The 26,495-nt window shown below is 42.8% G+C and overlaps 1 protein-coding gene across 6 annotated transcripts in view; it reads right to left on the bottom strand.

Annotated features, from left to right (window-relative positions):
• LOC132392769 (SH3 domain-binding protein 4-like) overlaps positions 1–26,495 on the bottom strand; it is a 174,848-nt gene that overhangs the window by 77,738 nt on the left and 70,615 nt on the right. For 4 of the 6 annotated variants that reach the window (XM_059967094.1, XM_059967092.1, XM_059967093.1 and 1 more), the window contains one exon: positions 24,673–24,861. In XM_059967094.1, the coding sequence (XP_059823077.1) occupies positions 24,673–24,861 (189 nt within the window). Of the gene's footprint in view, positions 1–9,499; positions 10,505–24,672; positions 24,862–26,495 lie in introns of those variants that run through there. The other 2 variants (XM_059967095.1, XM_059967098.1) reach the window with 2 other exon arrangements.

Raw genomic sequence — 26,495 nt, 5'->3', positions numbered from 1 at the left:
TGCAATAAGACTCTTGCAAAGCTCGTAAAATCTTTCAGTGGATTGGACACCACATGAAGAAATGCCCATACATCTGACACTTCAACCTCCCTTGCCCTCGGATGAACTATGAATTGGTATCGTAGCCAAGCATGCTGATGAGTGAAAGTCAATGCTTGCTGACACCTTCATCCCTGTTTCTTCATGATGCAATCCCTGGAATGCTACACCACCCATTTCAAAAGATAGCTGCTATTTAAAACAACATTAACCTTTCAGAAACTGCTGCTTTAACTTGGTTATGCTTTATATTTAGTTCAGGATTTGTACATAAACATTCTCTTCACTGCACCACATCAAAGCTAACCTTTTGCTCCTCTATGCTAATTCCATTTGTACGCATGAGGTCCAGATCCTTCTATACCTTAACTGGATATATACAGTATATAATTGTATTTAATTCCACCACCTCCTCTGACAACGTGTTCTAGATTTCTACCACAGCCTATGTAAAAAAGCTTTCCTCTGTAAACTCCATTATTTTACCTTAGTCTAGGCCTTCTTGCTTTGATACTCTTGACAATGGAAAAAGATTTTGACTATTTATCCTTTTCATAATTTTACTGTATACACCTCAGGTCACCCTCAGCCTCGTTTGCTTAAGAGAAAAGCTTATTTTATCTCTCCACATAAATACAAGTGTGGGAACCCAGCCTCTACTTAACACATATCTTTCTCTGTTCGTCATGTTTGGGCCCGTTCAGTCGCTCGATATTTCCAAGCCCTGCACATTCCTGCTATTGAAAATTCACCTCACCAGCCTTTATGTGAGACTTGCATGCCAAATTAAGAAAAACACCAGCACCCTGATAAAGCCTCCATTCCATTAAACTATTTGAGCTGCAAGGTTTGGCTAATTTTTTTTTTACTGCATTAACTATTCCTTCACCCTTCCTGAATTCATGCCAAGGTAAATATGTTACCTCAATGGCAAGCTCAAATAACAATGTAAACTTTTCTCAATATTGCTTGGTAAAACAAGCTTGCAATTCGACTACAACCATCAAGACTTCAACAATAATTGATGGATCTGGAGGTATGTGCACATTTATATAAATATATATAAACTCAAACAGGGCTTTCTCCAGTTTCAAGATGCTGTTTGGCCTTACGCTGCTAGTTGTCATCTTGTGACCTCATAGAGGATATCTCTCTTTAGCAACATAATCTAACTGGGAGTCATCAATTAATTTCTGATGCTAACAACACAGAGGGAAGTCTCCAGTGACATTTCAATGTAAAAAAATATTAAAACACATCAACAAACCTCCTGTGGAGAGTACAAATTCATCAGTGTCAGATGATAGCCTTAGTAGCTTTAATGCAATCAGAATGGACTAGTGGTGGGGATTGGCCAGCTTGTAATTAACTAATCATCATCATGCAGGCCTGACACTGGGGCTCGTCAGTCATAGAGAGGTACAGCGCAGAAACAGGCCTTTCAGCCCATCTAGTCCATGCTGAAACTATTTAAACTGCCTACTCCCATCGACCTGCATGGGGACTATAGCCCTCCATACCCTTACCATCCAGCTACCTATCCAAATTTCACTTAAATGTTGAAATTGAACTCACATGCACCACTTGCGCTGGCAGCTCGTTGCACGCTCTCACAACCCTCTGAGTGAAGAAGTTTCCCCTCAGGTTCCCCTTAAACTTTTCACCTTTCACCCATAACCTCTGGTTTGTAGTGAGTGGAAAAAGCCTGCTTGTATTTACTCTATCTATACTTATCATTTTGTACAGCTTTATCAAATCTCCCCTCAATCTTCTCTATACCAAGGAATAAATTCCTAACCTATTTAATCTTTCCTTATAACCTCAGGTCCTCCGACCTGGCAACATCCTTGCAAGTTTTCTCTGTTCTCTTTCAAACTTATTTACATCTTTTCTGTAGATAGGTGGCCAAAACTACACACAGTACTCCAAATTAGGCCTCACCAACATCTCATACAACTTCAACATAACATCCCAACTCCTGTCCTAAATACTTTGATTTATGAAAGCCAGTATGTCAAAAGCTTTCTTTACAACCCTATCTACCTGTGACACCACTTTCAGCAAATTATGGACCTGTGTTCCCAGATCCCTTTATTCCACCACCCTCCTCAGTGCCCTACCGTTCACTGTTTAAGACCTACCCTGGCTGGTCTTACCGAAGTGCAAAACCTCACACTTGGCTGCATTAAATTCCATCTGCCATTTTTCCATCTGGTTCAGATCCTACTGTCAGCCATGATAGTCTTCCTTGCTCTCCACTACACCCCCAACCTTGGTGTCATTCACGATTTTGCTGATCCAATCAACCATATTATCATTCACATGATTGATATAGATGACAAACAACAATAGACACAGTACCTTTCCCAGTGGCATTCGACCAGTCAGAGTTTTCCAGTAAAAGATCCCACCATCTGCTACCACTCTCCGGTTTCTCCCACAAAGCCAAAGTCTGAATCAATTTACTACTTCATCTTGAATGTTGAGTGACTGAACCTTCATGATCAACCTCCCATGTGGGACCTTGTCAAATGCCTTGCTAAAGACCATGTAGACAATATCCAGTGCCTTGCCTTCATCCATTTTCCTGGGAACTTCCTTGAAAAACTTTATAATATAAATTGATTAGACATGACCTACGATCCACAAATCCAACTTTAATCAGTTCATGTCTATCCAATACTTATAGATCAGGTCACTTAGAATACATTCCAGTAACTTTCTCACAACTGATGTTTGATACACTGGCATACAATTTCCTGGTTTATGTTTAGAGCTTTTCATAAATAGCGGATCAACATTGACTATCCTCTAATCCTTTGGTGCCTCTTCTGTCACTAAGAATGATTTAAATATTGCAGTTAGGCAACTTCTGCACTTGCCTCCCACGTGGTCTGAAAAAATATCTTGTCAGGCCCTGGAGATTTATCCACCCTGATTTAACTTAGGACAGCAGACAGCCCTCCTCTGTAATCTGTACAGGGCCCACAAAGTTGATGCCGCTTCACCTCACTTCGAGACTTGACTGTCTCCTGAGTAAATACAGATGTAAAAAAAATATTTAGAATCTCCCCAAACTCTTTTGGCTCCACACAGGATTACCATTCTGATCTTCCAGATTTGTCCTTCATAATCCTTTGCTCTTCACATATCTGTAGAATCCCTTAGGATTCTCCTTCACCATGTCTGCCAGGGCAACTTCATGCCTTCTTTTGGACCTCTGGATTTCTTTCTTTGTGTTCTCTTGTATTTCTTATACTCCATAAACACTTCATTTGTTCCTACCTGCTATGCACCTTTTTTTCCCTCTTAACCAGGGCCTCAATGTCTCTTGAAGACCAAGGTTCCCTACACTTGTTATCTTTACCTTTTATTTTGACAGGTACATACAAGCTGTGTACTCTCAATATTTCACTTTTTGAGGTCTCTCACTTACCAAATACACCTTTGTAGAAAACAACCTGTCCCAATCTACACTTGCCAGATCATTCCTGATATCATCAAAATTGGCCTTTCTCAAATTTAGAATGTTAACACACAGACCAGACCTATCTTTTTGCAAATTTACTTTGAAACTAATGGTATTGTGATTATTGAATGCAAAGTGTTCCCCTACACAAACCTCTGTCACCTTCCCTGTTTTATTCTCTAATAGTAGATCAAGTATCACACATTCTTTTGTTGGGATTCCTATGTACTAAGGAAACTTCCTTGAACACATTTGACAAACTTTATCCCATCTAGTCCTTTTACAGTATGGGATCCCCAGTCAGTATGTGGGAAGTTAATATCACTTACTATAACATTATGTTTTTTGCAACAGTCTCCGATCTCTCTACAAATTTGCTCCTCTTAAATCCCTTAGACTGTTGGATGGTCTGTAATATTACCCCATTACCCCCCTTACTGATTTCTGAGTTCCACCCGTAATGATTCACTAGACAAGTTCTCCAGTCTGTCCTGACTGAGCACTGCCATGACATTTTCCCTATCTGGTAATGCCATTCTTCCTGTTTAATCCTTCCATCACGCCTAAAACAACGGAACCCCGGAATATTGAGCTGCCAGTCTTGTCCCTCCTGCAACCAAGTCTTACTAATGGCTACAATATGATAATTCCATGTGTTGATCCATGCCGAGCTCATCTGCCTTTCCTACAATACTTCTTGCATTGAAACATACGCAGCTCAGAACACTAGTCACACCATGCTCAACCTTTTGATTCCTGACTTCCACTAACAGCTCTGGATCTCTGGTTCCCATCCCCCTGCAACTCTAGTTTAAACCCCTCTGTGCAGCACAAGCAAATCTTCTTGCTAGAATATTAGACCCCATCCAGTTCAGATGGAAACTGTCTCTTCTCTATAGATCCCATCTGACCTGGAAGAGAGCTCAATGATCCAAAAATATTATGCCCTCCTTCCTACGCCAACTCCTTAGCCATCTGTTAAACTGTATAATCTTCCTACTTCTGGCCTATGGCACAGCTGGCAATCTTGAGATCACCACCCTGAGGTTCTGGCTTCAACTTAACACCTAACTCCCTGAAATTCCTTTGTTGAACTTCGTTACTCTTCCTGTCATTGGTACCTACATGGACCACAGCTCTGGCTGTTCACTCACCTTTGATCTGAGCTGTCCCAGACCCTGAGACCTGGGAGGCAACATACCTTCCAGGAATCTTGTTCTTAGAACCTCCTTTCTGTTCCCCTAACTAACCAATCCCCTATCACCACAACTCGCCTCTTCTCCCCACTTCCCTTGAATCGCAGGTAAAACTGCAGGTAAATCACAGGTAAAACCTGTCCACTGTGACTTTCCTCTGCTAGGTCATTCCCCCCCCCCCCCCCAACAATATCCAAAGTACACAGGGGTATTCAGCACTGGCTGTTTAATCCCTTTCCTGTCACCCAGTTTCCTATGTTCTGCAGCTTGGCTCTAACTACCTCTCTATATGTGCTATCTATCACGTCCTCAGCCTCCCGAATATTTCGGAGCTCATCTAGCTCCATCTCCAACTCCTTAATGCGGATTGTTAGAAGCTGCAGCCTAAAATATGAATGAGCACTGTCTCCACAGATGCTACCTGACCCGCCAAGGACCTCTAGTAGTTTGTTGTTTGCTCCAGACTCCAACACTTGCAGTCTCTAGTGTCTCTACCTCAAGTATGATGTATGGTTAAGTTCACCATGGTTACAATATTATAGACTTCGCAAGTAGGATTAAGCAACTCATCAAATTTCTATTTTAACGTAACTACAGAACTTCTCTGAATGCAACAATGACAAACTCCACTTCACAGTAGTGTGCATTGATATAAAGATCAAGACTAACTTTTGTCACACGTACATTGAAAGTTAGTGAAATGCACAATTTGCATCAGCAACCAACATAATCCAAGGACGTTTGGGGGGGGGGGGGGGGGCAGCCTGCACATGTCACCACGCTTCTGGTACCAACATGGGATGTCTACAATTTACTAACCCTAACCTGTCTGTCTTTGGAATATGAGAGAAAACTAGAGCAGCTGGAGTAAACACACGCAGCCAAGAGAGAATGTACAAACACCTTACAGACAGCTGTGGGAATTGAACCCTGATCTTGCAGTTGGCACTGTAAAGCATTATTCTAACTGCTCCTCTACTGTGTTGCTCATGGTGTGTGCAGTGTGTATGAGAGGTACGTGTACTAATGAGGCACAGGGGACGCAGTAAGAAACAGTTTTTATTGAAAAATTATGTTTAAAATCAGCCAAAAGGTGTCAATATAACTAGAAATCACTTTCTTATAAATACAGATATGGAAAGCACAGTGGTTTACACAATCACAGAAATAAGGCAATCTGCATCTTCAACCAGCAGCCTACAAAAGCAATTAACATAACATTGTGTGCACGTGGTGTTCCAGAGTCAGGAATCAGGTGAGAAGCAAGCTTGAGAGCTCCAGCTCATGGCAGACAATGGATAAATTCAAAATTAGCTTACTGACTTATTTTTCTGAAGGAAGTTAAGAAAAATAGAAAAGGATATTGTTTTAAGTATACATTAGACATTTAGGATTGAATGAAGGATGCAACAAAGGACAGTGAGAAATGAAAAGACATTACAGGTTCAATCAAGTTCATCAGATCACTGGTTGCCAACTGACACATCTTTAAATTCTATTGCATGAAACTGAGGACTCACCCTTTCACTCTCAAAGACCCCTGCCTGCCACACTGACTAATAAAGCCAAGTGCAGCAATGCTAACATTTTTGTTTGAAATTGCTGTATACTTTAAATTTGGGGGAAGTTGTAGATGAAAAGCATTAATCTGCAAAGATGCCCATGTACGTGCACACTTCAGACAAATACTGCTCAAGATAACTGACAAAGGTTTAAGTTGTTATCTTATTGCAAGCCCAGAGACTACATTTAGTGTTATGTCATCACAATCCACTCAAGGAAATATGATGTGCAAATGAATACACTCCTGCAGAAATGAGCAAATCAGGTCAGGCTACCCTGCAATTTGTGGGTGAGTGGGGTATGAATTTCAAGATTATGGTATTCAGGACTGACTTGATAAAATGAACTCTGGCCATTTCTCTTGGACAACATTCTGCCTGAAACACACAAGAGAATCATCACAGACTAGACACACATTCTGATGCAGCTTTAAATACTGCACACCATCTTCAGCATGAAAGCAGAACAATCCTATACATATTGACCAAAACAGAACAAAGACAGCATATTTACATTAATTTACAACTTGCAGGGAAGTGAATTTCAGAACGGAAACAATTCACACTCCATTGAGTAGAGGAGAAGGATAATTTTGAAGGGGCAGAAGGGGAGATGCATTCAATACATTCCACTAACTGTCCTGGAACAATACTGCGAAATGAACATTATGTACAGGTATGATAGATGAAACTACACATTTAATGCTTTTTAAGCCTACTCTTTCTGGCATATTTACAAAATAATTCAAAAGTCAGCTAACTGTAATTGAGGGTTTAAACAAGGCAGAAAAAAATAACTGTATTTAGAAATGAAATTAGAAAATAAAATAATTTTATGATGTTTACAAAGTGACAAGAAGACAGACAATTTAATCAGTTAGAAAGAATTTTTTAAACATATCATATGATAAAACATTAATTCAGAGTGACAGACACTGGAGTGTTTTACCCAGTAATGTAGTGCTGTCCAATATATAAGGAGATTCAAGGCATATTTCTGCACACAGCATTATACTTGGATAGGAGGGAGAGGAGTTGGATGAGACAATCACATTTTCTCCTTACGAAATTATCACGTAATGTGAAGAGTCTGTTATGTGCTATTTAAATAAAACATAACAGTACTGAATATACAAATTGTCTTTATAAATCTTCAATTTTAGAATACTTTGGCCACAGACTGATCTGCAGCACGTTCAGTGTCAATACTTCAAAAAGAGAAATTTGCTTTTCTTAGCAAATTAAAACGAAGCACATTAAGCTAAAACATCAAGCTAAATTTAATCTTATACCCTAGAATAAGCTTAAGCTGCTTGAAATGCTCACACTATAAGTGTAACCAATCAGTTCAAGAAGGGTGTCATTTGATCTGCATCATGATACAAAGTGACCCTGAGCAGATTCTCAAATAGAGTTCTGTAACAATTTGAGTTAAGAGATGATATAACACAGTTTATAACTCAGAACAATAACCAATAGCTTTTAATAGACTTACGACAGATTCCGTTCAAGGGCTATCACTTTTCCATTCCACAGAGTTCAAGAAGTCACTGATGCTCCCACAATGAATACAGGAGAAGGGCCAGACATTCAGCTCAACACGTGCATTCACCTCAGGTCAATTTGGATTAAATGGGTGCCAGCGAATAAATGAACTTAATTTCAAGAAACACAATATGCATTACAAAATAAAAAAGGAACAATGCATATAATATTAGTGTGTGTATGAATGCAAATGCAATCTCAAGCAAAACAAGAGAAAAGATTTGGATCGCTGACAGAACATAACTAAGTCTACATAAGTTGTCATACTTCCTTTCTCAGGTCTAGCAGAGTCCCTCAGAAATGTAGCAATGACAGGAGGTATTGCAGCTCTGAATATTTTATGGCAAGCATTACTGAAATGAGCAATCAAGTAAATGAAACTGGGCAACCAAGATACCTCACTGACCCTTGCCCAAGAAATACCAGTTATCCCATTAATGTATTTGCACTACTAAAGGGTGGGCAACAATTAGGAGCAACAAACAGGAAAATGAGTTTTTGATTCTGTTGTTTCAACATGGTGTAAAGCACAGTGTTTCTTCAATCATACATTATTAACAACTTTGCTGGCATCAGTCAATGCAATCTTTGAGCGCTTTAAGTGGAATGGCTAAAGTAATTAATCTAAACTCTTCAGGAAAGATAAAAATCACATGTTTGATAATCAGTACTGCAGACAAATAACTCCATGTGATCTGTAACTTGGATGTCCATGATCAGAAGTTAAGCAAATTCACCTTCCAGAAAGGAAATTTCAACTCTTTGCAAAAATGAATAGGTCAAAGGTAAGTGAAGTGTATTAGTCAAGGAGATCAGGCTTTGAGAAAATAATGCATTTCAAATCACATTACCTGTTACAAGGATCACCAGGGAATATATGTACATGTTATGATTTCCAGGATTATGTTGATAAAATGAAACCTTGTTGCTTCTGGAATCCAGTACCAGTTATATTACAAGAGGAACTGCATGGGCTAGACAGCCACTGTCCATAAAATACACAGATTTGGACCCCACACTGCTATATATCTTCAGTACAAAACCTTTCATATTGTACTGCTTTGTTTTTCCTGCTACCCCTCCGACTGACCATCTGCATTTTCAATTATCTCACATTAACCCAATGCTGGTTAACTTAAAAATCATTGCCTTAGACTGGAAATTACTAAATATCTGGATGGCATTACAGAATGGATTTGGTTTGATTGCTAATAATCACTGTATGTGGTTTGTCAGTGTTGAAACATGCAGTAATTGGGGCCAGCTTCCCAGCTCAAAGTGCAAACATGTCTCAACATGTCCAATTTTCCCTTTGCAGCTCCCCAAAGTACAGCTTTAAGGCAAACACTTGGTATAAATGATATAAAGACAACGATAGTGAAAACACTTCTGTTGCCTTAGGGGCAGGGGGGAGAGGGGTTGGGTTAATATGATTAAAAGCTGCGCTGTCATTTTTAAAGCAGGTAAAGTACAAAGTTAGACGTACCTGAGGTAGTTATGACTTCTGCTATATTTACAAAGCTTAAAAACTACATTCAAGAAGTTTTTTGGGAAGTGGACTGAAGACCAATTCTAGAACATTGCTCAGTCCTTTGACACATTTAAAAAGATTAGTTTTTTTTACACTATAGCACAATTGTTACAAGTTCAAAAACATTAATGCAACTTCATTAGAGTTTTGACTACAGATAGTGAACATTTGATTAGTAATGAATGTGGGGAACACATTTCGAAACTGTCTTTCAAATATAGATCTGCAGAAGCTAATAACATCTAATAACTTTTTGACTGGGTCATTGGAAAGGAATTCGTCAAATAACCAAGTTATTTAAATTAGGAAAATAAACCTCTCACGCACCCAAGTTCTTCTGTCTGACAACAACGGCCATTGGAAGAATGATTTGTATGTCGCAACTTGGCAGAACTAGTGTGGTTTGCTTTGCTCCAGATTTACTGCATTTTCATTCGAAGGCTTTGGAGTAGCTTCTGACTTCTCACCATCCAAGACAGCAGGTATCAGCCATGAAAGTTAATCGTTTACCATATCTCCAGCTGCACGAATTATCGCACGATGAAGAGTTCTTTAGAAAACAAACCACTTTGTTAGTGGGGAGGGTGTTGGGGGATGGTTGTCAGGGGAGAGCTGTATTACAACTCACTGGAGGATTTATCCACTTCCCATATATAACATGATTGATTTTGTGCAAAACAAGCTCTCAGACTTTACTTCCAACATTCATTGGCTCTTTTTAAAAAGTTTTAGGAGCCAGACTAAGCTTTGCCTTTCATGGTAATAGTTTGAACACCATGCCATAAAACTGACAATTGATGTTCTTTGCAACACAGAAACCCCAGAGTTGCAAAGCTGGGTAATTCCTGCCGGCACTAATGAGAAATTAGGCCAAGTAACTTGAACTTACTCTCTGCTGTCACTGAGTCTTCACTGAATAGGCGAGAGAGAGTACAGTTCAATTAGTAACGTCATCTGGATCAGAAGGACTGAAGGCTGCTGCTCTGAGGATATCAAGGGTGTGGACCAGGATGAGGGTTCCAGTCAAGTGTTTCCAGCGTTTTGTGATGGGATGCTTCATCTTGTCCAGCCCCATGTGCAGTTCTTGGATCACGTCTCTGTAGCTGTCTCCAATTTGTGCACTCCATGTCAGTAGGAAGTCATAGGCTGGTTTCCACATAGCCTGGAAGGATACAAACCAGTTAGAGCTGTTACTTTTTTTAATGACAGCATTCACTTTGGGCTTTTAAAGCACTACAGTTTCTCGGATAGCAAAGGGTATTCCCATTCAGTTGTCTTTGCTACAATCTCACTTTCTTTTACCAACATGGAAGCTCCATACAGAAAGGTAAAGCCAGGATGACATCTGAATTGATTTAATGATTTTTTAAAAAATTTCTAATTGGATCATTGGGCAAAGATCTTGTGAAATAGCCAACTTATTTTAAAAGTAGGATACGCAGTCTCTTGACCAGAAAGGAATGGGTTTTACAAAGTAACAACAAACACCTTTTCCACTTATCACCTCCCAGCTTCTCCCTACCTTCACCAACCTTCCCCCTCACCTAGCTTCAAGGATCACTTGCCAGCTTGTTGAAGTTCAAATTCAAGTTTAATTGTCATTCAACCATTCACAAATACCCATGAATACAGCCAAATGAAACAGCATTACTCCGGGGCCAAGGTATAAAGCACCAAGTCATACACCACAAAAGGCACATATAACACAGATAAGACAGCTGCAAAATACAGTCACACAAAACATATACTCTATGTCCTCAAGTCAATGAATGCTGCAGCAGTCAAACACAATGCATCTTGTCTTCTGCCAGGTGAACAGTGGAAGGCAGCACCAACGTGTGCCGTGCCACGAGGTCTCTGGCGCTCTAGTGGAGCGCACGGACTCTGAAGCCCCTCTCCTGGCCGGATGCGAAGAGGCAATGCCGCTGCTTGAAGCTTGGTCCTCACTACCACCGAGGCCATGCAGTTCCCCCACTGTCCACCCCCTGAAGTCTGCCAATAAGCCGATGAATTAGAATTGTATAGCATTCTACATTAACAATGCCCAACAGGGTCCTGCGATCACAAGAAAAGCGTTTAAGACAATCACTTGCCGTTAGGCTGCACACCTCCGTCGCGCACCCACTCCAGGGCCTGACACAGACAACAGCACGGTCTGCACCAAGTGCTAGTCCTTCAGTTTCTCTCCCAATAAGCAACTTGCTGATGGGGTAGACCTGCAGTACTTCAAGTTCTTAACGTCCAGCAGCATTTCGTGATCGTAAAAATGTTTAAAAAAAAGACATCACCACCTTTGTTTGGCCCCGTAGAAGCACCTGTATCTGAGTGCATTGTGATCTTACAGGATACATTATACTCCTTCCCCTCCCTCCCCATTCTTAATCTAGCTTCTTCCCCTTCCTTTCCAGTCCTGATGAAGGATCTCAGCCTGACATTTCAACTGTTACATTCCTCTTTATGCTGAGCTCTGCCAGTGTTTTCTTTGTTCCTCTGGATTTCCGGTATCTGCAGAATCGCGTGTTTATGATTTTAGAGGTACATCAAGATTGGAGACCACATGGGCTACTCCTGCTTCTTCGATAACAATTGGTGCAATAGTTCTTTGAGGTCAGAATTATAATTAGAAATAAAATTTGTTGGAACTAACTGAACCAAAGAACTCTCCTCCCCATATTAACAGCAAGATATCAATAACCTTAAAACCACAACAAACTGCCCTAATATTACAGTGATATTTTAGAAGTTCAATATTAGCTTTACAATCAGGTGTACTCCAACTGTAGTCAAAATGATTACCCCAACTTGATTCTGGAACCTTGCCAGATGCAACAATGCACGATAATAATTCATCAATTAGTGATTATTTTAGGACATCCTATAAAATTTGACAAATTTCTGTTCCTTTGATTAGCAGGTCTGTTTATTAATGACAAGTTGTGAACTGAGAAGGAAGGCGGATATAAACTTTGACTAACATTAAGCAAGCTGTTATTCACATGTCAGGTTACCCTGTGATGTTTAGTATAGCAAGAACACCAGCATACTTCAGTTGTGCCTGAGGGATTTGCCTTGGGTTAAGGACGAGGAATTTGCTTTAGACAAAAGAGCCGATTGTGGACTTCAGGAAAAGTAAGATGCGGGAAGACGAACCAATCCTCGTACAGGGATCTGAAGTGGAGAGTCTTGAGCAATCTCAAGGTCCTGGGTGTCAAGATCTAAGGGGATCTAACGTGATCCCAAAATATCCATGCAGCTATAAAGAAAGAATGACACCAGCTACATTTCATTAAGAGTTTGAAGAGACTTGATTTGTCACCTGAAAACTTCTATAGATGTACCATGGAGAGTATTGTGACGGGCTGCATCACTGTCTGTTACTGCACAAATGCATCCACAGAATGTTATAAAATTAGTCAGCTCCATCTTGGGTACTAGCCTCTGTAGTATCCAAGACATTTTCAAGGAGCGATGCCTCAGAAAGGCGGTGGCCATTATTCAGGATCCCCATCACCTGGAACCTGGCCTCTTATCATTTGTTACCATCAGGAAGGTGGTACAGCAGCTTGAAGGTACACACTCAGTAATTCAGGAACAGCTTCATCCCCTCTGCCATGCTAAATGGACATTGATCCCATGAACACAATCTCACCATTTTTAAAAAATATATTTCTGTTTTTGCACTATTTTTGATCTATTTAAAATACACAAATATACTTACTGTAATTGTTTTACTTAAATTGTTTCTTTCTTTTCAAATAATCAAGTATTGCATTTGTACTGCTGCTGCTAAGTTACAAATTTCATGACACACGTCAGTGATAATAAACCTATTTCTGATTCTGACTCTGTGGTCAGTTCAGCAGCAAAGAAACACCTGTAAGTAGGCCTCATGTAAGTTCAATCATTTAACCGTTTACCAGGATTAGTAAATGACTCTGATTGTTATTGTTGAAGGTCAAATGTAGCTACATCATACAGAATAATGGACTGTGCCTGTTAAACAGGCTGTTGAAATTCTAGCCTGCATGAAAATCCACAGTCCTTGGGTAAAACTTCCCTTGTGCACAACATTTATCTACTGGTCACATGAACACATTAAAAACACTCCATCCCTATGAAGGGCAAGCTTTGTGATCCATATCCCTTCATTATAGAGAATCAGTGACAATTCAGTGCATGAATCAACAGTCGTCTGAAATTAGAAAGCCTGGCTGGCAATGTAGGGAAAAAGAAAGGAAAGGAATAAAGTGTCTGAAAGTGAATTGGCAAGCTCAGGGACAATTAGAGACGGACAGCAGTTGCAGACAAGGTCAGATTCCACACAAGGTAGTATAGGGGGCAGCACTGTAGCATAGGTGGTGGCTCAGTAGCATAGCAGCAAGTATAATGCTATTGTCACTAGTGCCAATGATCACTGATCAGAGTTCAGTTCTGGCCACTACCTTTAAGGAGTTTATATATTTTGGCTGTAACCATGTGGGTTTCCTCCAAGTGCTCCTGTTTCCTCCCACATTCCTAAGACGTACGAGTGTAGGGTTAGTGAGTTGTGGGCACGTTATGTTGGCGCCAGAAGTATGGCGGCCCAGCACAACCCACACTGATTTGATTTGGCACAAACCACACATTTTATTGTGTTTTTCGATGTACATGTGACAAATTAACAGAAACGTAAGAATCTACAGCACATTACAGGCCCTTTGGCCCACAATTTCTCTACCACATAGCCCTCTATTTTTCAAGGTTCCATCTACCTATCTAAGAGTCTTTTAAAAGGCTCTATTGTATCCGCTTCCACCACCTTCGTTGGCAGTGCATTCCACGCACCCACCACACTCTGTGTGAAAGACATCCCCCTTGTACCTACTTCCAAGCACTTTAAAACTATGCCCCCTCGTGTTAGCCATTTCAGCCCTGGGAAAAAGCTTCTGCCTATCCACATGATCAATTAAGCTGATCAATAAACTATCTTTAAAAAAGGTGCTTGATTAGCTGAAAAACCCGTGGTAAACTATGTATACCTGTCTGGACACACCCCTCTGCTGACTGCTCCTGTGGCTCCTCCCACAGACCCCTGTATAAAGGCGATTGGAGGCACTGCTCCCCCCTCAGTCTCCGAGATGCTGTGCTCCGTTTTGCTGCTAATAAAAGCCTATCGTTCGCCTCCCGTCTCCAAGAGTTATTGATGGTGCATCAATTTTATTAGCAGCAGTTTTAAAACATGGAGAGCATTTTACGACCCGACAGACTGGATATTGACCCTCAATCTCTGGAAACCAGTTGAACTCTGGCTTGCATGCTTCCAATCGTACCTGGAAGAGATTCGTGTGACCAAGCCTGCCTCGATGCACAAAATTCTCCTCTCCAGAGTCAGTCCGTGGGTTTACTCCCTGATCAGGGACCTGCCGACCTACCAAGGGGCACTGGATACCCTCAAAAGACAGTACCTGCGGCCAGTGAACACCGTCTACGCAAGACATCGCTTAGCGACACGGCGGCAGCGGGCTGGAGAGTCGAGCGCTGAGTTTGTCCGGGCCCTACAGACACTCGTGCGGGCCTGCGACCGCAGGGGACTGACAGAGGAACAGCATGCGGAGCTCCTGGTACGAGACGCCTTCATTACGGGGATCAGGTCAGTGTATGTGTGCCAGTGACTGCTGGAACACGCCGATCTTACCTTACGTTCAGCGATCAAGCTGGCCGATATGCTGGAGGCCACGCTGCACGATGCTGACGTTGTCCAGGCACGCGATCTCCCACCAGCCCCGTGGACACCGCAGATCCCGCAACCCGCCGGTGAATGGACCTCGGCTGCTGTCAGTTGCAAGTCCGCACAGCGTTACTTCTATGGACTCGAAAAAAATCCCAGAAAACACTGCCCGGCCCAAGACGCTACCTGCTCCAGCTATAGAAAGAAGGGCCACTTCGACAAGGCCTGCGGGGTCCAGCAGTGCCGCATACGAGGCATGGGGGTCGCCATCTTGGTCGCCACCATCTTGCCTGCCCGCTGCGTGCGAGGCATGGGGGCGGCCATCTTTGTCGGCGCCACCTCGCCCTGCCTCCCACCCACGGGTGCTTACCAGGCACCAAGACAGCAATGCAACTCTGGCCTCCTTGACTCTCGACCAAAGCGCTCCACACCAGCTCACAAGGTCAATGATGGACAACCTGTTGGAGGGGCACAGGACTAGCAGCCTGTTTGACATGGGCAGCCCTGAGAGTTTTATTCACCCGGACACAGTGCAACGCTGCGGACTCGTGACAGCCGGTAAGCCAGAAGGTCACCATGGCTTCTGGATCGCATTCCACAGATATCCGGGGGGATTGTGTAGCAACAGGGCACAGAATATTGGGACTTTGCTTTACTGGTCATGCCTCAACTGTGTGCGCCTGTGCTATTGGGGCTGGATTTCCAGAGCCACCTGAGAAGTGTGACAATGGAGTATGATGGGCCCCTCCCACTAATCACTGCCAGAAATCTTCAGTTTTGTGGGACTTCGTCATATACCCTGCTACTGACCACACACACACACACCGACCCGCACATCCCACCCAGCACCATGCTGACAGCCGCACTACTGACACCACCTGCAGCCTCTCCACCCTCAAGATCCCTCCCCCACTGCTGTTCGCCAACCTGACCCCCGACTGTAAACCTGTGGCAACTAAAAGCAGGAGGTACAGCGCAGGGGACAGGGCCTTCATTCAGTCGGAGGTGCAGCGGCTGCTCGGGGAGGGGATCATTGAGCCAAGCACAAGTCCTTGGAGGGCCCAGGTGGTTGTTGTTCGGACCGGGCAGAAAAATAGGATGATCGTGGACTATAGCCAGACCATCAAAAGGTTCACGCAGCTTGATGCGTACCCCCTACCCCGCATCGCGGATATGGTCAATCAGATAGCTCAGTACAAGGTGTACTCGACCATAGACCTGAAATCCGCTTACCATCAGCTCCCCATCTGCCTGGAGGACTGCCCCTATACCGCCTTCAAGGCAGGCGGCAGGCTCTATCACTTCCTGTCCCCTTCGGTGTCACGAATGGTGTCTCTGTCTTCCAGAGGGAAATGGACCAGATGATGGACCAGTGCCAACCACCCTCAGAGCCCTCAAACGGTGCCTGGGCTTCTTTTCCTATTACGCCCAATGGGTCCCTCACTATGCAGACAAGGCCCGCCCCCTGGTCAAGTCCACCGCATTTCCCCTCTCAGCCGAGGCCCACGCGGCCTTCAGCCGCATTAAAGGGGACGTTGCCAAAGCAACGATGCATGCGGTGGACGAGACCATTCCCTTCCAAGTAGAGAGTGATGCCTCCAACTTCGCGCAGGCTGCTACCCTCAATCAGGCAGGAAGACCAGTAGCACTCTTCTCTCGTACCCTTCAGGGCCCTGAAATTCGGCACTCCGTGGTGGAGAAAGAAGCCCAGGCCATAGTGGAAGCTATTAGGCACTGGAGGCACTATCTCGCTGGCAAAAGGTTCACTTTGCTGACCGACCAGCGCTCAGTTGCATTCATGTTCAGCAACCAACAGCGGGGCAAAATCAAAAATGATAAAATTTTGAGGTGGAGAATAGAACTCTCCACCTACAACCAGGAATTAGCAGGAGACTTGTGCCTTGTTGTGCCAGCATGTGCATTCTTAAATTCAACTCAGGCTAGCAGATAGATGCTGATAGATTGACCAGATAAAGCTTCATAGAGCACAGTTTTTGAATGTGCAGATGTGAATGGCCACTGGAGGGTCAATAGATCCAGGGCTTTTGGGGATTGGGGAAAACCAGGAAACAATTTCAGGAGACATTGTGCAAGAGATGTGATAAACTTCCTTTAGTCTTGCTAAGTTTGAACCTGGCTAGATTTCTTAACACTCCTTGTTTTGCGCTGTTATCAACTTAACTTACTGAATTCAGCTTTTCACAAACTGTAAGTAGAATTGTACAGAGGACTCTTTTTGAAATTGTGTCTGTCATAAGTTTATGTTTCTTTTTGCTGAACCAGAGGGGGAAGGGATGAAAATTTGATATTCCCAGCTCTCTATGCCTTGTGGTTTGGCTGCCACACTGAATACAAATGGGCGAACTATAACTTGTCCATAAATGTCACTTGTGGGAATGTACACAGACTGGTAGCATAGTCATCTTAACTGGGATAGAATCTAAGAAATTTGGCAGTAGCAGTATTAGAAAGGAAGTCCTTTGTAGTGAGTTATTAAATCTCAATTTTTGATAGCTTACAGAGAATATATGATGCTATTTCATTTCCATCTAAATGCTTGTTGAATTATTCTTGGGTACCCACCTGATCCAGAATAAACACTTCAACCACATCAAACTATCTAAACCTCAGATATATTCACAAAGAATCTGAAGAAAAACACTTGTTTTCCACTGACGTAATTTAATTAAAACACTAAATCGACTGGGAAACAAACAAGGTGCCCACATGTTTGTATAAATACAACTTCAGTTAAAAATTAATGGAATGATGAAAATTTCTCTCAAGCACATGGAAGTTTAATGTAAACAGTCTGATTTTACATAACATGTTGAAAGCCTGACCAAGCTGAGTGTCAGGTGATGGCTTATTTACACCACAGTGTCAGTTGTTCACATCTAGCAATTTTATAGTGAAGTATATAAAAACAAACTGCGTACTAACTGCGTCGGTGCGGGCAGCGGAGCGGGAGTAAGGAGTGCTTGTGATCGACATGAGATCGGAGGATCAGCCGTTGTAGGAAGGCCAAGACCCTCGGACCTACCTGGAGAATACCTGAGGAGGAAGGTAAAGCTGCGCAAGCGCGGGTGACGTCAGCGACGAGCGTGGGCTTTAAAAAGTGGCCCACTTTCAGGAGCGGGCAGCGTTGGTACGGGCAGTGGAGTGCGCAGGAGCAGAGTGCTGGGCTTTGGCTCAGTGGGCTTCGGCGCAAGAGGACTTCGACAAGAAGTCTGTTTTTCATTTATTCTGACTAATCTAGGATCAGGTAATGGGGGAGACAGTCAGAGCAGTGGTGTGCTCCGTATGCAGTATGTGGGAGGTCAGGGTCAACACAGTTGTTCCTGATGACCACACCTGCAATAGGTGCATCCAGCTGCAGCTCCTATCAGACCGAGTTAGGGAATTGGAGCAGGAGCTGGATGAACTACGGATCATTCGGGAGGCAGAGGCAGAGATAGATAAGAGTTATTGGGAGGTAGTCACACCGAAAAGTCAGGAGGTAGGCAAATGGGTGACAGTCAAGAGAGGCAGGGGGAGCAGACAGAGAGAGCAGAGCACCCCTGTGGCCGTTCCCATCAACAATAAGTATACTGCTTTGGATACTGTTGGTGGGGATGACCTACCAGGAACAAGCTGCAGTGGTCCTGTCTCTGGCACTGAGGTTGGACCCTTGACTAGGAAGGGGAGGAGGGAAGAGAAGAGAGCGGTATTGATAGAGGATTCTATAGTCGGGGGATTGGATAGGAGATTTTGTGGGGAAGATCGGGAGTCTCGGATGGTATGTTGCTTCCCTCGTGCTGGGGTCCGAGACTTCTCAGATCGGGAGCAGGTTATTCTCGAGAGGGAGGGCAAGAATCCAGATGTTGTGGTCCATGTAGGGATCAATGACGTGGGTAGGATGAGTGAGGGGGTCCTGCGTAGGGAGTTCAGGGAATTAGCTGCGAAGCTGAAGAGCAGGACCTCCAGGGTAACAATCTCAGGATTGCTACCTGTGCCACGTGCGAGTGAGGCAAGGAACAGAAGGATTATAAAGATTAATATGTGGCTGAGAGGATGGTGCAGGAGGGAGGGCTTCAGGTTTGTAGATAATTGGGCTTTGTTCCAGAGAAGGTGGGATCTGTTCCGAAGGGACAGTTTACACCTGAACTGGAGCGGTGCTAACATTCTTGCAGGGAAGTTTGCCAGTGCTTCTTGGGGGGGGGGGGTTTAAACTAAATTTGCTGGGGGCGGGGATCCAGAATGTGAGGGAGGATAGCGAGAGGAAGAATAAAGGACAGGTGGGGACTACACTGTTCTGGAATATTAAGTGTGTAGTAGAGGAAGGTGGGGCGGAACAAGTGATAAGGAGGACACATGTACAGAGGGATGGTCTGACGGAACATGGAGTTAAATGTGTTGAAAGAGTAAGTAAATTTAGGAAGGACAACAAAATTCTAGGAGCGTATAGCCCGATGGGAGTTCAGGGAGCTGGGTTAAGCACAATAGGCAGAGATTCAAACAGAGAAAGGAAAAATGGGTTAAAAATTCTATATCTGAATACACAAAGTGTCAGAAATAAGGCGGATGAGCTTGAAGCTCAGGTGCGAATGGGTAACTATGATGTTGTTGGGATAACAGAGATATGACTGCAGGGAGATCAGATCTGGGAAATGAATGTACAAGGGTATACGTGCTATCATAGGGACAGAAATGTGGGCAGAGGGGGTGGGGTGGCCCTGTTGGTGAGGAATGAGATTCAGTCCTTTGCAAGGGGGGACATAGGGTCAGGAGAAGTAGAATCTGTGTGGATAGAACTGAGGAACAGTAAGGGCAAAAGGACCCAAATGGGTGTTGTCTGCAGGCCACCAAACAGTAGCACAGATATTGGGTGCAAGTTGAATAGGGAGTTAACATTGGCATGTGGCAAAGGTAATGTCACAGTAGTTATGGGGGATTTCAATATGCAGGTGAACTGGGAGAACCAGGTTGCTGCTGGACCCCAGGACAGGGAGTTTGTAGAGTGCCTACGGGAAGCATTCTTGGAACAGCTTGTACGAGAGCCGACCAGGGACAAGACTATTCTGGATTTAGTGTTATGTAATGAACAGGATTTGATAAGCAATTTCGCAGTAAAGGAGCCATTAGGAGGTAGTGATCACAATATGATAAGCTTTTATCTGCAATTTGAGAAGGATAAGGGCAGATCGGAGGTGTCAGTGTTGCGGTTGAACAGGGGAAACTATGGAGCCATGAGGGAGGAGCTGGCCAAAGTTGACTGGACTGATAGCCTAGCAGAAAAGACAGTGGAACAGCAATGGCAGGTATTCTTGGGAATAATGCACAAGGTGCAAAATCAGTTCATCCCCCAGAGAAGGATTCAAAGGGGGGGAAAGGGGCCACAGTGGTTGACAAAGGAAGTCAGAGGTTGCATAGCATTAAAAAAAAGGAAATATGATAGAGCTAAGGTGAGTGGGAGGACGGATGATTGGGAAGTTTTTAAGGAACAACAGAACTTAACTAAAAAGACAATACTGGGAGAAAAAAATGAGGTACGAATGCAAGCTAGCCAAGAATATAAAGGAAGATAGCAAAAGCTTTTTTAGGTATGTGAAGAGAAAGAAGATGGTTAAGAACAATGTTGGGCCCTTGAAGAATGAATTGGGTGAAATTATTATGGGAAACAAAGAAATGGCAGAAGAATTTAATGAGTACTTTAGATCTGTTTTCACTAAGGAAGACACAAGCAATCTCCCAGATGTATGGATGGGCCAAGGACATAGGGTAACAGAGGAAATGAAACAGATTGACATTCAGAAGGAAACGGTGATGAGAAGACTGATGGGACTGAAGGCTGACAAATCCCCAGGTCCAGATGGTCTGCACCCTAGGGTACTAAAGGAGGTGGCCCTGGAAATTGTGGATGCATTGGTAATCATTTTCCAATGTTCCTTAGATTCAGGATCAGTTCCTGAGGAATGGAGAATGGCTAATGTTATCCCACTTTTTAAAAAAGGAGGGAGGGAGAAAACAGAACTATCGACCTGTCAACCTGACATCGGTGATGGGAAAGATGCTAGAGTCCATTATTAAGGATGAAATAGTGGCATATCTAGATAGCAGTGATAGGATTGGGCTGAGCCAGCATGGATTTACCAAGGGTAAATCATGGTTGACTAATCTGTTGGGAGTTTTTCGAGGATGTAACCAGGAAGTTAGACAAGGGAGATCCAGTGGATGTAGTGTACCTCGATTTTCAGAAGGCATTTGATAAGGTCCCACATAGAAGATTGGTGGGTAAAATCAAAGCTCAGGGCATCGGGGGGGAAGGCATTGACATGGATAGAAAACTGGTTGGCAGATAGAAAGCAAAGGGTAGTGGTGAATGGGTGTTTCTCGGAATGGCAGGTGGTGACTAGTGGGGTGCCACAGGGCTCGGTATTGGAACCACAGCTGTTTACCATTTACGTTAACGATTTGGATGAAGGCATAAAAAATAACACCAGCAAATTTGCCGATGATACTAAGCTGGGTGGCAGTGTGACATGTGATGAGGATGTTAGGAGAATTCAGGGTGACTTGGATAGGCTGGGTGAGTGGGCAGATACTTGGCAGATGGCATTTAATGTGAATAAGTGTGAGGTTATCCACTTTGGGAGCAAGAACAGAAAGGCAGACTATTATCTGAACGGTGTCGAGTTAGGTAAGGGAGAAATACAAAGAGATCTAGGAGTCCTTGTTCATCAGTCACTGAAGGTGAATAAGCAAGTGCAGCAGGCAGTGAAGAAGGCTAATGGAATGTTGGCCTTTATTACAAAGGGAATTGATTACAAGAGCAAGGAAATCCTCTTGCATTTGTACAGAGCCCTGGTGACCACACCTGGAGTATTGTGTACAGTTTTGGTCTCCAGGGTTAAAGAAGGACATCCTGGCTGCAGAGGAAGTGCAGCGTAGATTCACAAGGTTAATTCCTGGGATGTCTGGACTATCTTACGCAGAAAGGTTAGAGAGACTGGGCTTGTACACGCTGGAATTAAGGAGATTGAGAGGGGATCTGATTGAAACATATAAGATTATTAAGGGATTGGACAAGATAGAGGCAGGAAGTATGTTCCGGATGCTGGGAGAGTCTGGTACCAGAGGGCATGGTTTGAGAGTAAGGGGTGGGTCATTTAGGACAGAGTTAAGGAGAAACTTCTTCTCCCACTGCCTCGGAAGGTAGTGGAGGCCAATTCTCTGGATGCTTTCAAGAAGGAGCTGGATAGATATCTGATGGATAGGGGAATCAAGGGAAATGGGGACAAGGCAGGAACAGGGTATTGATAGTGATTGATCAGCCATGATCTCAAAATGGTGGTGCAGGCTCGAAGGGCCGAATGGTCTACTTCTGCACCTATTGTCTATAAATACAGAATCCAAGAAGAGGATCTGGCCTTATCAGCTTCAAATTCATCAAGTTTCATTTATTTTGTTTGGATTCATCTGTTTTAATGATTTAATTTTAAATAATTTAGAGTCTTAATTCTAGCTTGCCATATTAGAACAGTGATTCATAACAATATTTGTACTTTAAGCAGTTTTTTTTCCAAATAGATGATCACTATGTTAAGGTGAGATGGAAAATATCTACTGTTATATTGGCACAGGTTTTTATGTTGGGCTTCTGTATAACATAAATGATTTTAAATTTTTCTTTAGATCTCCAATCATCCACATTTTTGCCACTAAAAACAATCAGAAGATTAGGTGGCATCTGTACAGAGGAAAACAGCCAATGTTGGAGGTGAAAAGTGTTTTTCCAAAACTTTAAAAATATAGGATGTCTAACTATTGTTGTTTTATACTTCTAAAAAATATCAAAACTTTTGCCCTGATCCACAAATAATTAACTAGCCTGCATTGCACACAGGATTCATGTGCTCTTGACTGTATAGAAGTTAGGACATTTCTATTTACCAGTGTTCGTAGTGCACGTTATAAAGTTCAAAGTAGATTTATTATCGATGTATAAGTCACCATATACTACCCTGAGATTCACTTTCTGGCAGAACAAAGAATATAGGATCAATGAAAAACTACACATAAGCAATGACTAACAAGCAAACAATGTAGAGAAGACAAACTGTTCAAATACAAATTGTGCCTGATAGTTGAAGGGTAATAATTGTTCCTAAATCCGGTGGTGTGGGACCCGAGGCTCCTGTACCTCCTTCCCAATAGCAGCAGCGAGAAGACAGCATGGCTTGGACGGCAGGCGTCCTTGAACAATGAAGTGCAGATGGCATTGTTAAAAAAACCTCTGAATGCCATTTTGAACTGAGTGGCCGTGTCCTAAGCAAAATGGTAGGTCTTGTTAGCTATGACTCTCTCTTTGGACTGTAAGTCTCACTCTTAGGGCCCTACCTCTCAACACCTCTGTATGTCTTAAGCTGATACTTGGATGATCTTTGAAATGGAAGCACTATATTAAGAGCAATCACCCATGATAAATTAGGAGACTTAAGACTGCAAAAAACATTAACTAATTAAGAGGATCCACAGCTTAACATACTGGAGAGCAATTATAATCTTTCCAAAATTTGCTAAGACAAATTGAGAGAAGAAATTGACAATTTAATAATTAAGTTGGAGGAAAAAAATCAAATTAATTAGTCATTCAATAAAGAAGAGAAAATCTGCAACACATACAAAGTACTGGAGGAACTCAGCAGGCCAGGCGATATCTTGGAAAAGAGTAAAGTTGACATTTCGGGCAGAGGCCCTTCATGAGGACTGGAACAAAGAGATGAGAATCTGCACAAGAAGCTGGGAGGAAATGGGGGAAGAAGTACAAGGCAGTAAGTGATAGGTGAAACCGGGTGAGGAGGAGGAGCAAAGAAAAGCTGGGAAGTTGATTGGTGAATGAGGTAAAGGGCTGGAGAAGGGGGAAGTCGGACAGAAGAGGACAGAAGGCCATGGAAAAAAGAGAAGGAAGAGGAGCACCAGGGGAGGTGATGGGCAGGAAGGAGATATAGTGAGAGAGGGGAATGGGGAATGGTGAAGGGAAAGGAAGGAAAGCCCCTTTCTTTTTTTAAAGGAAGAGGACATCTCATTAGTTCTAGAATGAAAAGCCTCAGATGGAACAGGTGCAGGGGGGGATGGAGGAATTGAGAGACAGTGATGGCATTTTTACAAGTGACAGGGTGGGAAGAGGTATAGTCCAGGTAGCTGTGAGAATCAGCGGACTTATAAAATATATCAGTGGATAAACGGTCTCCGGAGATAGAGACAGAGCGATCGAGAAAGGGGAGGGAGGTGTCAGAAATGGACGAGATAAATTTGAGGGCAGGGTGGAAGTTGGAAGTAAAGTTGAAGAAGTAAATGAGCTCAGCATGGGTGCAGGAAGCAGCACCAATGCAGTTGTTGATGTAGCGTAGTTACATAGATGCTGCCAGGCCTGCTGAGTTCCTCCAGCATTTTGTGTGTATTACCGTCATTCTGTAAAACCAAGTATGATGTTGTAAAATATGTAGAAAAATATACAGCAAGATCAGATACAGTACACTCAAAGTGGCTCTTTGAGAGTGGATGGATAAATGCTCTGCTACAGAATCTAGATATGAGTACTGTACTGATTGCTCTAAACCTGCCAAGCTGAATAACCTTACCTCAGTTTCAATCACTCCATTCTTGTCCCTGTGAGGAGCTTCATAAGCATCCATCTGTTGCTTGGAAACTCTGGCCAATTTCTCGGCTAGCTCTCTCCACCTTGAGGCCACCTCTACAGCAGTAGTGAGCAATACAAAATCCTGGATGAGCCTGGCAACCAGACCCTGGCAGTCCATCTTCAACAAGGCCTGGAAACAAAAAGAAGAATTCATCAACTCCCAATGAGATAAAGACAGATGAACTTGCCTGGGAGGTAAACTCCAGCTGGTTCCTTCAAGCTTCATCCATGCTGAAAGAACAGATTATCATCACTTGTTCCAGCTTGGGAGAGACAAGAGGGGGGGAAAAAAATCTCTGAAGTAATAAAAATAGCCTTGCAAATAGGCAGCATCTTCCATAATGCCCAGAAATCTCGAAGAACCTTACAGTCAATGGAAAACTATTTTTGAGAATGTGGCCAGCTGTAATGTAGAGAATGTGCAGCACTTGAAAGTAGCAACGTGAAGGAATGAGTAGCAAACTAGCTTTGCCAAAGCTGTTTGGGAAAGTAAACAAAGCAATAGGAACAAAACCCCTGCTCATCTTCAAAACAGCACCACAGACTCCTATATAGTCATTTCAGATACCAGAGTAAACCACAGTTTACTTGTTCATTGCTGGAACCTCTGACAGCGCAGCACATGGCTGAACTGTCAATATAGATTTCAGTCTTCGGTTTCTGGAGTGGAAAGATGGGATTAAGGGAATAAGTACGCAGAGAAATCCCATCCTACCTCTTCAGAGACTGAGGTAGATCTAACATCATATGATCCATGCTATTAATGGAAGAACTTGTTAACTACATCTTGCAATCTCTGCTCCACCTCCCTCTCACAAATCAAAAGTCACCAGCCATCATCTGTCAACCATGTATTAAGCTCTCAATTTTCTATGAAATTAACCACCTAGTATTCATTCTGTTTCCATGCTTAGATTGGCTAAACATGCCTTCTGTTCCAAAATCACAAATGAGAATAATCTTTTAACAGGAGTATTGAGTGAACATATAAACTATTCAGTAGATCGATGTCAAGTCTTCTCAAAATCTATCTTGCTTTGAAAACCTCTGAATCTCAAAATATTTGAGTAGCTGAGGTTCTTTAATCCAGGACTCATTTAGGTACTACTAATCCAGATCTTTGTTTTCCCAACATTACTGTATCAAACACCAGGGAAAGAAGCCCAGGAACTGTGAAATCAGCAAAAGGTATCTCTATGGTCAGAGATGATGTTGATGTTCCATACATGTAATTCAATGCCTGTGAGCTTCAGCTCCAGTTTTCCAGCACTAGAAGTCACCCCCATGACTTGTGCAATGAGATTAATTTCTCATTTAGTACCTACTTTTTTAGTGCCTGGACATGGCTAACAAGATATGAACCACGACACATTTGTTTTTATATTTCTTGAGCCACTCACATTGAATGCTTTTCAAAATCACGCACATTCACAACACTATAGTCACCCACCGAAATTCAAATCCAATTTATTTTCAAAGTACATACTGTTTTTATTACCATATACCAACTCCAAATTTGAGTTTCAATGGATATTCTTTGGATTTTATTGCTTTGAACGAAGTATCAGTTGTTTTTGTAAGAACAAAACCGCTCCCTGAAGCATTGCAACATTTGAAGGTGAAGGGACAGCACGTAGAGGTACCAGTATTTACGATGAGGGAAGGTGATTGGAAAAGAAATGAAGTTGCAACATTCAGGGTTTCACTCAACAGAACAATGCTGGAATGCGAGACTTATGCCACTGGTGCAATTGAAGTAGATTG

This window comes from Hypanus sabinus, chromosome 4 (assembly GCF_030144855.1).
Source record: "Hypanus sabinus isolate sHypSab1 chromosome 4, sHypSab1.hap1, whole genome shotgun sequence".
Lineage (NCBI taxonomy): Eukaryota > Metazoa > Chordata > Chondrichthyes > Myliobatiformes > Dasyatidae > Hypanus > Hypanus sabinus.
This window is presented reverse-complemented; position numbering and strand designations above follow the sequence as displayed.